Source organism: Macrosteles quadrilineatus, unplaced genomic scaffold (genome assembly GCF_028750875.1).
Source record: "Macrosteles quadrilineatus isolate MER2022 unplaced genomic scaffold, UCM_ALF_1.0 Scaffold_5__1_contigs__length_97177068, whole genome shotgun sequence".
In the NCBI taxonomy this organism is placed as follows: domain Eukaryota; kingdom Metazoa; phylum Arthropoda; class Insecta; order Hemiptera; family Cicadellidae; genus Macrosteles; species Macrosteles quadrilineatus.
The window spans coordinates 50,482,040-50,495,750 of record NW_026542598.1 but is presented as its reverse complement, the minus strand read 5'-3'; the positions used below and the strand labels follow the sequence as shown (position 1 = coordinate 50,495,750).

The window sequence follows — 13,711 nt, the reverse complement described above, 5'->3', positions numbered from 1 at the left end:
TATAGGACTATTTCAGTGTCGATCTTTAGGGATGTCAATAATCTGGGACCTCACGGAGTAGCCACTGCCGGACTCGGACTGCCACGGCCACCTTTTAAGGCGGCCGTGCGTGGTCGTCTGTCGGGAAGGTATCGTATCGTAGTAGTAGTGAGCAAAGTCGCTACGTGTGTCACGGGACACGGCTAGATAAAAAATAAAATTTTCCAAATATTATTTTAATATTCGTATTTTAAATAGAATGAGAAATATTCAAACAACAATTTCAATTTAATTGAAATTTTATAATTCTGGGGCAGTCGTTATTAAAAGTAAATATCGGTGCTACATAGTAGGAAATAGGAATACGGTAGCCTGGTTATGTTGAAATAAAAATAATTACCAAAAGTGTTTCTAAATTTTAATTTGTTTTTGTTTAATTAAATTTAAATACAAACAAACAAGATCAAAATACGGGAGAATCAAGCTAACCTTAAAATACGGTACTAAATTTTGCTTGCTTTGTGAAGCTTTTCATTGATCTAACCACAGTAAACATCGTTATTAACTAGATTAAATATTTAAAGTTTTCATTTGAATAGTTAAACTTACTTTGATTCAAATTTCTCGATACTGTAGTTATGGCCCAACAAGATCAACAATTTCTATGGAGTGTTTTCCAAAAGTAAGTAGTCAACCAAGCCAGATTTAGCATCCTTGCCTTGGCGCTGTGCTTAATATTAGCCTACTATAAGTTAACTTTTAAAACTTAACTTTAGTTCTCTAGAAAAATCTCAATGTGACTAGATTTTGCTTTAATACCTACAGTTAACTTAGCTTAAGTTATAAATTGGCCTAGGTAGCCTATTGTTGAACGACTGATTTGGCAGCACAGTTTAGCCTCGTTCACACGGGGCGAGTTTGCAAGCTACACGCAGGCTTTTTTACACGCAGCTAGTAAAAAAGCTCAGTGTGAACGACGTACTCGCTCAAAAGCTGCTTGTAAAAACGCTCTGGAAAAAGTTGGCGCTGCCGCTACTTTGTACGCCAACTCGCCAGCTTTTGAGCAAGTAAAATAGGCGTGTAAAGTAGCCCAGTGTGAACACAGTTGCTTGTGCTTGTACACATGTTACTCAAAGATGTCGGAGGATTTGGTTCAAGCCAGCTACTGAGCGAGTGGAAAAAGCATCGTGTGAACAACTACAAGCGCACTCGCCGACGTCTCTCTACATGTTGGCGAGTTGGCGAGTGGACAAGCTCCATGTGAACGAATACAAGCGCACTCGCCAACTCGCCGGCTTCTTACGTTTACGAGTAGCTTGTAAACTCTCCCCGTGTGAACGAGGCTTTTAGTTAGTTAGGCATACATGGCACTCTGTCACAGGTTAGGTTAAAGAAGACTAAACTAACCTGAGGGTAGGATAGGACAATGATTGGGTCGGCGCCATGGGTAAAATGTTTAACTAACTTACCCACCAATCAAAAGATTGCTGGTAAGATTCTGCTTTTGAATGGTCCAAAATTGTAGATTAAAAAACTTAGGCCTACAAAATTATTGATTGTTTTATTCAAGCCTTTTATTGCTGTCCCTGGCTTCAGTTATCGAACACAATATCAAAACTAAGTTATCAAGTTAACGGCCTTATTCCTAAAGGCAATTCCTTGTTGCCAATACTGTACATTTAACTATGTATACATTTGGGGTGGATCAATAAGTTAAGTTAACCTATCATGAAGTCTATCTGTTAATCTTTGGTGATCTATTTGCAAAGATGATGTTTCATGATTCTGTAGACCTGGTAATGGGTGAATACAACCCAAAATGTATACCTTTAATGTATACATATAGTCTTTTATAGTTAAACGTGTTAGAAACAAGGAATTGCCAGGACTGAATGAAGTAGGCCTATGTAAACAATTGGGCCTACGTATAATTGAGAAATTCCAGAGGGGACCTCCTGTCCTAATAATTACCTCCTCCTTACTAAGAATAGAAGAGCCGGTTAGGTTGTGTCATTTTAACACTAACAGATTATCTTCAAAACATAAACTTCCAAAAATTACATACTATGTTAGTGGATGAATAAGCTGTAACTATAATTTTGACAACCAACAATAAAAACTGTTGTATTCTCTCATACTTAACTTATAGTCAGAGAACTCTAAAGCACGGGTCACACTAGGCTGCTCGCCAGCCGCTAGTGATCAGTAGCTGGCACCACCATCACCAAACAGGCTGTGTCAGCTGCGAATTTTGTGGTCACATTACACTGACAGCAGCGGCTACTTTCAATTTGTCGCTGATGCCAGCTTAATGTGACCCGTGCTTAAGTTCACAGAAACATAACCTTTGATAGGTGACTTTAGGGTTGTGGATGTTAAGATATGTGATTATCTGTCATTTCAATAATTTTTCTCTATGTTTTTTCACAGCTGTGATATTATTATTAATGCAGCTTTGTCATATAGCCTAAACAAATAATATGAGTTTGTATGTAGATGTGAACATAGCAAAATGTCTAAATACAATTATTCTTTCCTGTATCAACAGTAGCTATTTTATTTAATTTCAACAGTGGAAGCCATAGATACCTGTTTCCCTTCTGGAATTGCATAAAAAACATTTTCAATTACAACAGCTCGGTTTATAAAACTATCCGTACTCCCAGTATCAACCAAAACTTCAACAGTTATTTTATTCGAATAACCCCGCACAACTGCTTTTGACAGTCCATTGAAGGCAGCTGCACATGAAAGCGTGGATAGGCCTTCTACCAAAGAAGAGGCATTAAAGGTCTTACCTTGAGCTTCCATCAACCTGCATATTTTCACAAAATGTCCCCTTTTCTTACAACCAGAGCAAGTAGCATCTTTGGCAGGACAGTCGTTTCAAGTAAAATGACGCCGGCCACCGCAGTAAAAACACTTCTGTTTAAAGTTTTTCGCTACAGCAGCTGAAGTAGGAGACTCTTCTCAGGATCTATATTTTCATCCAGTTGATCTGGCAGTGTTGACGGAAATGTTGCAATATGTTACTTAAATTTGGTTTGAAGATCCATATGCACAGCTCTTCTGTGTAGATTCAAGTGAACGTGAAATGTCCTCAGCTTCTTTTAATGTTAAGGATGATTTTCTAGTAGTCTTTGTCGAATATGGGGGTTCATAATTCCACTTATAAAGGCATCTCTAACGGCTTCATCTTGATAAGTATTCCATCTATATGGCGTGAATATTGCAATCCTTATCTTATCTTATCTAACAGGGGCAGGTCGAGACCTTAAAGCACTTCATCCGAAACAATTGCAATCCTTACTTAGAAGTTTAAGCTCTTGTATATACTTGTCTATGTTTTTTCTTTCTTCTGCTTGCAGTTTGCTAGCATATGTCAAGCATAAATTTAATTATTTTTAGGATTATAAATAGTTTGCAAAATTTCAACTGCTGACTTAAACGTGGAAATGTACTCGTAAACATTGTAAGAAAGAAAACTAATCAACACAGTAAGTTTCCTCTCTTCAGTAACTTCTGAGTTAGATATGAAATTTTCAAGTGTCCTGAACCAGTGTTTGAATGCTCTACCTGCAGAAGGATTTTCAGGATTTATATCAAACCTGTCTGGTTTTAAAAGCCTTTCCATTTTGATTTTGATTTATCTTAGTAAATTTATGTTTATTAAATTTGTTGTGAATAACTGAACCTTTTTAGAAAATGAGGTTTTAATAAACTTAAATTCTTACATAGCTGGAAAGGTGAACAAATCTCTGTTACAAACAAAGAGTAAATAAATACATCAGCTGATTACTAAGAACAGTAATTCATAACAAAACCATTTCCGATCGTGACTGATATAGACCATTTCCGTGATGACTGATTTCCACATCAGTAATATTTTAAACATACAGTTTGCCCTCTCCACTCCAAACCTGGATAGAACAGCAGATCTAACACAAATACCTAACCACACCAACGAAATACCAACATTGCATTCATTTCAGCCCATAATAAAAAATAATTGGGCAATCTCTTCAAGAGCCTAAAGGCAAATAACTCATCAGGCTTTGACACAATAACAGGAAAAATGTTGAAGTTTTGCCAGGAAGAATTAAAGAAACCAATCAGATATATAATAAATGAGTCAACATTACAGGCCAAAATCTCCCAAAAAAACTTAAAATTGCTAAAATTCATCCGATATATAAGAAAGGTGAAGCTAAAGACCCAAACAACTATAGACTCATTTCTAATCTGCCGGTTACCTCCAAACTCCTGGAGAGAGCAATATACAACCCATATCATCACGCACCTGGACTCCAACAACCTCCTCTCCGTATGCCAACATGGCTTCAGGAAGACCCTTAGCACCACTACTGCACTCTCAAAATTAGTCATTCATATCACCGATATCTGGGAGGAAAGAAAAAATGCCTCTGGAATCTTCCTTGATCTACAGAAAGCATTCGACACTCTTGACTTGGATATCCTCAGAACAAAATAAATCAACATAAATATCCAAAGCAAAGCCCTGGAATGGATCGACAGTTATCTGAACGCCAAAAAACCATTTACACCACCAAATCATCTCTTAGAACAACATCAAGAGGAATTCCCCAAGGATCTATATTGGGCCCCCTCCTCTTCATCATATACATAAACAGCCTCCCCTCCAGTTTTGACAGTGACCTAAAATGCATACTTATTGCCGACGACACCACTATTGTTGTTCCAACAAATAGTCAAGCGGAAAATATTAATCTAGTAAAATCAACAATGGATCAAACAACAGCAGCCTGTGAAAATATTAACCTCATAACCAATAAGAACAAAACAGTATATATCAACTTCTGAATAAATAATAACAATAAAAGAACAGAAGATTGGTACGGACTGAGCATTCTCACGGTCAACTCAACAAAATTCCTAGGAATCTACATTAATGAAAACCTAAGCTGGCAGATCCATATAGATTACCTTAGTAAAAAACTGTCTACCACACTCTTTGTACTCTGTAGAATCTGCAACACCACCGATCTGGACACTACAATGATAGCCTATCACTCCATCTTCACTTCACACTTGAGATATGGCATTGCAGCATGGGGTTCTACATCTGCCAAAAACCTCAAAAGAATAGGTACTAATTCTACAGAAAAAGACCGTAAGAACAATCTTGAGGTTGGACCCGTATGAACATTGCAAACCACACTTCAACTGCCTTAACATCCTTACCATCAAATTAACTAAAAAAAAAGTAAATTACACACACGCCAGCTCACTTGGTGAAAATATAGCGAAAACCCGTCCAGGCGGAAGAACCATGACACACGTTAGTGCATGGTCCCAGAGTAGGAGACCATAGCTTAAAAAAAACCATAGATTTTTTTCCATGGCTATGGAAAAGAATTGACCACTCTGGCCAGTCTTTTACAAACTGTTTCAATATGTTTATTCCAAGTTAGCCTTTGATCGAAAGAAAAGCCAAGGAGATTTACATAGGTTACATCTTGTATGTGTTGGCCCAGAGTACAAACAAGTCTCTGAGTCCTTCTTGTCTTTATTAAGTTTAAATTTATTTGCCACAATCATTAAACAATGTCAGCCGTTCCGAGTAGGTTACTAAGGTATGATTTGTCTCGGACGAGAAGATGGTGGTGTCTTCTGCAAATATCTATGAGCTATACCATTGAGCTCGAGGTCATTGATGGCGACTAGGAAAAGTACAGGCCCCATAATAATTGAGCATTGGGGGACTCCATGAGCCACATTTCATGGTCCTGAGATTTTGCACCGCTCAAGGAAACAGCTTGCCTTCGATAGCCAAGATCAAAGTGATCAAGATCTCAAAGTGTGCAGGACATCGCCACCTACACCATAACATTTGAGTTCGTCCATTAAGATTTTGTGTGAGATACAGTCAATTGCTTTACTAAGGTCGTAAAGCATCAAAGACAGTGCATTGGATGATTCAAATGCATCCTGCATTCTTGTTGCAAGTTTGGTCACCGTAGATTTGTTTCGCCTGAATCCATATTGGAATTTGGAGTTTCAAGAATAAGTTGTTTGTCTCAAAAAAAGTTACAAGTTCGTTTATCATAGTGGTTTCAATTACTTTACAAAACACAGGAATTATAGAGATAGGACTATAGCTGTTTAGGCTCTAAGGGTCGCCATTTTTGTAGATAGGGACTTGTAAAAGGTCGGAAAAAATTCCAATACACAGACAACCATTTATGATTGTGGCAAGAGGTTGAGCAATTAATTACATTTAAGTTTTATGGCCTTGAGAACAACAGTTGACATACCGGTATCCTAAATATCTGGGCTATGTGTACATTTGAACTTGGAAACCATTTTGACTATTTTGATAGGAGTTACAACCTGCCTCTATACAAAGTTAACTCAAGAAAGTGGTACACTGTCATCGGGATCATCCGCCACGAATGGGATTACTGAAGCCAGTTTCTCAACATTACCTAAACAGGAAGTTATTAAAATTATCAGGGCTAGCCTTGCATAAGGCGATATTTGGTTTCAAGAGGCTTCTATTACTATTTACCAGGGACCAAGCAGCCTTACATGAATTCAGTGCACTTTCAATCTTAATTAATTTATATTAAGAGCTGGCCAATGTGCTCGTTCATTTTAAAGATGAGCTCGTTCGCATGTCTCAATCACGTCCTGGTTGAAGTTCGTTCGTTACGCTCACTCACCTTTACGTTGGAGCTCGTTCACTGCGCTCACTTGCCTTCAGGTTAGCTCGTTCGCTCTGCTAACTCGCCTCTTTAGCTTGGAGTTTGCTTGCTACGCTCACTCACCTTTTGGCTGCAAATTAGCTGTTGTCATAAATTTAAAAAAATAATAGTGCTGCACCCTGTTGGTAAACCTATTAACTTTTTAATGCTATTGAACATCACAGAATCAAATTGTTTAGTTGAACCAGCTTTTAGGATTCTTTAATTCCATTTATATGAGTTCTCATAAGGTTAACATGGGAAACTCCAGAGCCACTGGGGTGAAGCCCTTTTGACGGATCTGCACCAAACTTCACACAAACCATCTTTGAATAATGCTTAATAATGCCTGAAAGTTTCATTACAATCTGTCGAGCGGTTTCGGAGTCCATAAAGGACAAACAAACAAACATACATTGGATTTTATATATATAGACAAGTTTCTTATCTTAGCTTCATCGACCTTAACCTTGCAAGTATTCTTAGTTTTATTTAATATACGGACGAGTTGAAGATGTTCTTTGGTTTGCTGACAGGTGGAAGAAACGTACCTATCCCTTCTGGCTAAACAATGAATAAATCAAAGCTAAGTACTTAAGGGAACTATCTGTGGGCCTATTCTATCCTTGAAAATGTGACTTTTTAAAAAGTGGAATAAAATGAAATTCTACATTGCAAGGCATAATATAATTAACTTGAGTTGACACCACCTAGGTACATATTTTAACCCAAATATGAGTGAAGAACGAGTGTAGAATGGACTGAGGTGCCTTGTGTAGCTTTGTTACTGACTAAGGCCAACTGTTTCATTAGCCAGGACCATTTTATTAAAAGCCCAATGATCATGAACAGCTGGGTCCAGATTCAAACCGTCAAAAACTTTTTCACTTTTCTCAGGATGAGACCGGCAACCTTTTGATTACCAGGCAAGCACTATAACCACTCAGCTACCCAGCTATGAAAATATATTACAGTAACTATACTTCATTGTTCCATTTGTTATTGTTTCACTAATTAATGATGCTGACTAATAAAAGGTCCATGTTAGATAAAGCAACAAGACCAGGGTTTGGACCGTTACCAGTATTTTCTGTAAACCATCAGTGTTTCTGGCTTCAGCACTACCTACTGCAAGGTACAGTTCTGCAGAGAACCCACAATGTGTTACAAGATGAATATTAGTTCAATAGTTATATCATATCTGATATAGTTTAACACGTTATAAATATTGATTGTATCTTTTTCAAGAAGATTTTTTCACTCTGTGCTGCTGTGGTTACGCTATTTTAGGCCAGGCCTAGTAAGTAGTGATAAAAAAAGTTGAAATATTTTGTGATTCAAGGATGTTTGTGATTTGTTGGGTGTGTTGTTAACCTAGTGGTTAGCGTCTCGGAATACGGTGCAAGAGGGATGGGTTCATTTCCTGGCACATACACAAAACTGTATAAATATATATGCTACAACAGTCTCGCAATCCTGATAAGTTATAGCACTACGGCCGTTTCGGAGATCACTCCATCGTCGTTTGCGTAGTTATAGTAAACTACACTCTTGTAGTGATAAAGCTTGATCAGTCAGTCATCAGTTTTTTAGCCCACGTGCATATGTTTTTGTGTTGTGTTTTGTATGTACTAATTAAACTTTGACACAATAAAAATAAAAATAAATGCTGTAAAAAATGTTACAGTAAAACCTAGTCTGAATGCCGCAGAAGCAAAACATCAAAGAGTGGAGGTCACCACTCTACTCGAAAATACCCATAACAGAAAATTAATAATTACATTCCATGTTAACGATTAAGATATTGGTATTTAAATTTATATTTATATCAAACTATTATTATATTCCATAGTATAGGTATCGTAGGTTTTCTGCAGAACTGTAACCCTGCTGGGTGCTGTGGTATATTTTATCGTTTTGAAACTGATTTATTTCTGTAGTGAGATCAATATAAGATTTTTTTATTTAGTCAAATTTAACAAATGTCATGAGATTATGTTTTCCTTCAGGGTGGACAAAGACCAGAGTGGGCAAATAACAATCAATGAGCTACAGCAAGCACTTTCTAATGGCTCGTGGGATCCATTCAATCCAGAGACTTGTCGACTGATGATAGGTATTGACTAGGATCATTTGTCTTTCCTCTAATCCTAACGCACCTCTTTGATCAAGGAAATCTCTTGAATAATTTCATAATGCCATCATTTAAAACTTGTATCTTAATTTTTAGATGTACTACCTATACCTTATTTCAATGGAGCTGCCTATGAAAATTTGATTGGAAAATACAGTAATATAATATAGCAAATAACACACTGTTAGGCAACAATTACACTAGGACGCTGGCGTCCACTTCAAGCCAAAAATGATCCGATTTGTGTTGGGATGCTAGCCTCTCAGACTGCTATTTTATTTCAATGTTTTGTCACTTTTTGTAGGCCTATATATTTATTTAAATAACGTTAGGTTTAACGAGTACCCAGTTTGCTCCTTTAGGGAGGCTAATTAAGTGTGTTTTTATTAGTAAAATATTAATAGCTTAGTATAAAAAATTGGCCAAGTTTAATCAAAATATATCCATAAACAGGCAAATTAAAACAGGTACGCTAACTTAACAATATTTTCCATAAGAATAACACAAGAATTTTAAATTTTTTTTTTTTATTTTTTTTTTACTATTAACTGTACAAAAACACTTAACATACTAAATTATTTGTTTTTAATCTCTTAAAAATGGTCTAGAGAGAAATTAGGAAATATTGTGTTTTGTGGGTCAAAAATTAGAAAACCCCTTTTCATCCCATAGAACCCTGTTCTCATGGTCTGTTCATGCTGGTTTACGAACGCATTCAACTAGTACATCCTGCATTACACCTTTAAGCCAAATTTAATCAAAATCGGAAAAAAATTACTCAATTTATTGTGTCACAGACACATAATAATATTTATATAACATGTATTGTATAACATTTTGAACGGATAGTGTTTTTGGCCTCTGGGGACATCAAATTGAAAAAGTAAATCCGTCCCGGGTCCAGGTCTTACCATGAGACCTACGATAATAGCTTATTCTCTATATTCCCGCACATTTTGAAAGAGAGCGTCTCGGATGCTAGCAGCCTGGTATAATGCACCGCATTTGAACCAATGCCCCAAAACCAATTTTGTTCATCCCGAGAGATAAAAAGTCCCCGGATGTTTGAATTTTAGCGTCCCAGCTGGCATGCACAAAATCGAGCGTCCGGTGGCTTTTTTAGCATCCGGCTGGCATCCCTAGTCTAATCGCCCCCATTTGATTTAACGCACCGCTAGCGTCCCGGACGCCAGCGTCTTAGTATAATCGTAACCTTACAGTCATCTGGGCCAAAAAATTTTCTGTAGGCTGACAAAAAAAAAAAATTGTTTTAGAAAATATCTGCAGTAACAATGAAATGATTCGTAAAATTTTTGATTACGTGAGCGCTTTTACAATTCAGGATATGTTATTTGATTTCTCTTGCAATCAAACATGGTTGTTTTCAGGAATGTTCGACAAAGAAAAGAAAGGCTCAATATCATTTCAAGATTTCGGAGCACTTTGGAAGTATGTGACAGATTGGCAAGGCTGTTTCCGATCTTTCGACAAGGACAACTCCGGTAGCATTGATACGCAAGAGTTGCTCACAGCTCTTCAAACCTTTGGTTACCGACTCTCCGTTGACACTGTCAACACCATCGTACAGAAGTTCAACCGGGCAGGTGGAGGAAAAATTTACTTTGATGATTTCATTCAAGCATCCGTGTTACTGCATGTAAGTGACTTACTGCTCAGATTTAATACTTTACGTTGAAATGGCAAACATTGATATAGGTATTATTTTTTACTAAACTACTTTCTAAAATGTTGAATGCGATCTAGAATCATTTGTATTTTATCTATAAAGAGTTCATTTTGCTCCATTAGAAGAACAAAGCTTAAAAATATTTCTATCTAAAATCAGATTAATACTGCTGGATCAGGTTACAGTAGATATCATTATCAATTGAGATGGGGAAGCCACATATGTCTGTATTTTAATCCAAATATGAGTGTAGAATGAATTGAGATGTTCTTTGTAGCTTTGTTATTGACTAAGATCAGCTGTTTTATTATCCAATATTAGTTATTTAAATACTGTTAATACTGTTCAATGAAATGGCGACCATACAAAGTAGGTATTTTAAGCCAAGTATGATTGAAGATGAGTGTAGGATGAGTGGCGCGATCTTGTAGTCTTGTTAGTGACTAAGGCCGACATTCCTTAGACACAGTGTCACCACTCAGCTACCCAGCCAGTTTGTGTATTGTGATGGTAATCGTTTTGGAAGCATGCTAGATAATAGTGGTTTCAAAAAAGTGAAATTGAAAGAATTTTGATACAGACAGAAGGCAATTAATTTAATTTGATGATATTATAAAACAAATTTAGTAGATCTTATAAAATCTAATTTATAGAATAGCGTAACATGAAGTAGTTCAATTAATACCAATCATGATGATTGTAGCCATCTGTAATATTCTTGTTGTACATTTTAAATATGTTTGTATTTAATTGTAAGACACTATTCATGTAAATATGTATTTATTTACAGATGTGAGTAAAGACCTTATGATTTGAGTTGATGCTTTAACTTTAAACGAAATAGACTTTTCAAAACTGTAGCAAAATTAATTATGTGCTCACCAAAAATATAGGTTAGTACCGGTATACAAAATATGCGAAAATAAATCCTGGATTAACTGGAATATGGTTTACTAACTTAGTTATGTTTGTTTACAGAACGTCACAAATGCATTCCGGCAGTTTGACAATGATCAAGATGGCACCATCACTATCCAGTACGAACAGTTCATTAATTTAGTGTTTGGTGCAGGCATTTAACTAGGCCTATTCCATCTTGGTAATTTTACTGATTGCAACTCGCTGATCCAGTATGATCTTTTACTTGATCCAGTTAATTTTTTTTTACAAAAAATAAATCAGGATCAGATAACTGTTATCCTTTTTGTGGCTTTTCTGGTTGATTAAATATATTTATTTATTATAGATTTATTGACAAAAAGTCACAGTGTATAAAAGAAAAATTTTAGTCATGCTGACAATTAAGTTGTAATTGATTGACCCACAGAACAAACTATTAGAGTACCTATCTGTTATATGTAGGCTAATATATTTTTATAACTGACTAATAAACAACATTCCAAATAATCAATCGTTATGTTTGATTGATGAGTATCTTTTTTCCTTCAAACCAATTGCTTAGCTTTTGGGTATCCTATTGATCATAAATCTATCTATCCATCTATACTATTATAAAGAAGAGTTGGTGTTTGTCTGTGTCTGTGGGCGCGTTCTGGGAACATGTACCAGTACACCAGTGCAGATGAACTGGTGACTTACTCACCAGTACCGCCCTGGGGCAAGAGTCTTGGTATCCCAGAACGGTTAGTCATCAGTTAACGGTACACTTAGATTTATAATTTACACATCCACCTACTATTTACTTTATAATATTTAGCCTACATCAAACAATCTTACAATCACAAAATAAATTATTTGAAAATTGTTTACTTATTAGGTCATAGAACAAATTATTCACTCATTACGTAGTATAACCTATCAAACTGATGAACAATTTTTTGATGGACCCGCCATCTTGCCGTAGCTGCATACTGTTGTCCAAGAAACTGACCAATCAGAGGCCACTGGTATATTATGCACCATTCAATCTCTCCAGTGCATAAATCTTGCAACGGTGGAGGAAAAAGAGGAAATATTTGTTTACTAGGTTAACTCACCGGTCTCCAAGAACGACGCATTTTATGCACCGGTCAGTGTTCCCGGGATGCGCTCTGTGTGTTTGTATGAGCTAAACTAAAAAACTACTGAACCAACTGGGCTCAAATTGGACAAAATAAAGCAACCGCTCCGAGGATACGTATAGAACTATTCCCCCTTCGATATTGACCTAGGACTCAGCCCCGCAGGCTTTCAAAGTTCTGAGGTAAGACTTATAAAAGTAAATATTGATTGGTCTCCATGGTAACAAAGAACAAATCCATGCAGTTTAAAAGTAAACAAGCAGAACTGTCAAATGAATTTGGATTTCACATTTCCACACTGCTGCTTTAAACATATTAAATACTGCACGGATATTAGAACAGAAAGGGTATGGATCATACACATAAAAAAATATTTCACTCGCCTGAATGTAAACATTATTTAACATTACTTTAATGGAACTGTGAAACTATATGAAAGTGTATGAAAGTTATTAGTATGGGATTTGTTCAGTTCCGTCATTTGTTTAATGTTTATATGATCTATATCAAGTTTTATGAGAATTATTTTCCAGATATATTTTTGTAGAAACAGTAATAAAATTATAATATTGTTAGGTTTGGGACTATTGTGATGGCTTTTTGTTTACAGGACAAACTACTCACTTATATTGTTTGGTTATACCTTAAAATCCATCATTGACTTTTGATACCGTACTGCAACAAGCAGAAGTTTATGTTTTGCATCCTATTGTTATATCTCAAGCCTCTTGTGATGTGTGTTTAATGCGTGCTTTGCTTTTGGAAAAAATGTATTATTTTTACTAAACTTGATCATGGCATATTTTTTATACTTTGTGGTTAATTTAGTGGTGTTAAGCTTCACAGCTGCTTCAATTAAATCACCAGCAATATGATCAGCTGCATATACAAGGATTCAATCTTTTTGGCCTAAGCTTACTGATGTGTTTCAAACTTCAGACTGAAATAAGACTGCTCCATTTAGGTGATCTATAAAACAACGAATAACCAGACGCCCAGAAAATAAAAATTTTGTAATTTAAGCTAGAATGTTTGTTTTTTTTTTTTGTTTTTTTTTTACAAAATGTTAAATTAAAGTTAATATGAACCTAGTTAATCATACTCAATTTAGTTAAATATATTAAACAGCTAAAAAAAAACACCAGTGTATAGCTGGAAATGGTTG

General features: G+C 36.0%; 1 protein-coding gene across 1 annotated transcript; it reads left to right on the top strand.

Annotated features, from left to right (window-relative positions):
- The first annotated feature begins 230 nt into the window (after nucleotides 1-230).
- On the top strand, nucleotides 231-11,936 carry LOC128994917 (programmed cell death protein 6-like). Its single transcript, XM_054419748.1, has 4 exons — nucleotides 231-661; nucleotides 8,714-8,820; nucleotides 10,227-10,495; nucleotides 11,504-11,936. Exons 1-4 carry the CDS (start codon nucleotides 618-620, stop codon nucleotides 11,603-11,605), a joined length of 522 nt encoding a protein of 173 aa, XP_054275723.1. The 5' UTR covers nucleotides 231-617; the 3' UTR covers nucleotides 11,606-11,936.
- Nucleotides 11,937-13,711: the final 1,775 nt, after the last annotated feature.

Excerpts from the sequence above, each read along its gene's own strand:
- LOC128994917 (XM_054419748.1), top strand. The coding sequence starts at position 618 with ATGGCCCAACAAGATCAACAATTTCTATGGAGTGTTTTCCAAAA. Across the intron at positions 8,821-10,226 it reads GACTTGTCGACTGATGATAG|GAATGTTCGACAAAGAAAAG; the intron begins GTATTGACTAGG and ends GGTTGTTTTCAG. Across the intron at positions 10,496-11,503 it reads AAGCATCCGTGTTACTGCAT|AACGTCACAAATGCATTCCG; the intron begins GTAAGTGACTTA and ends GTTTGTTTACAG.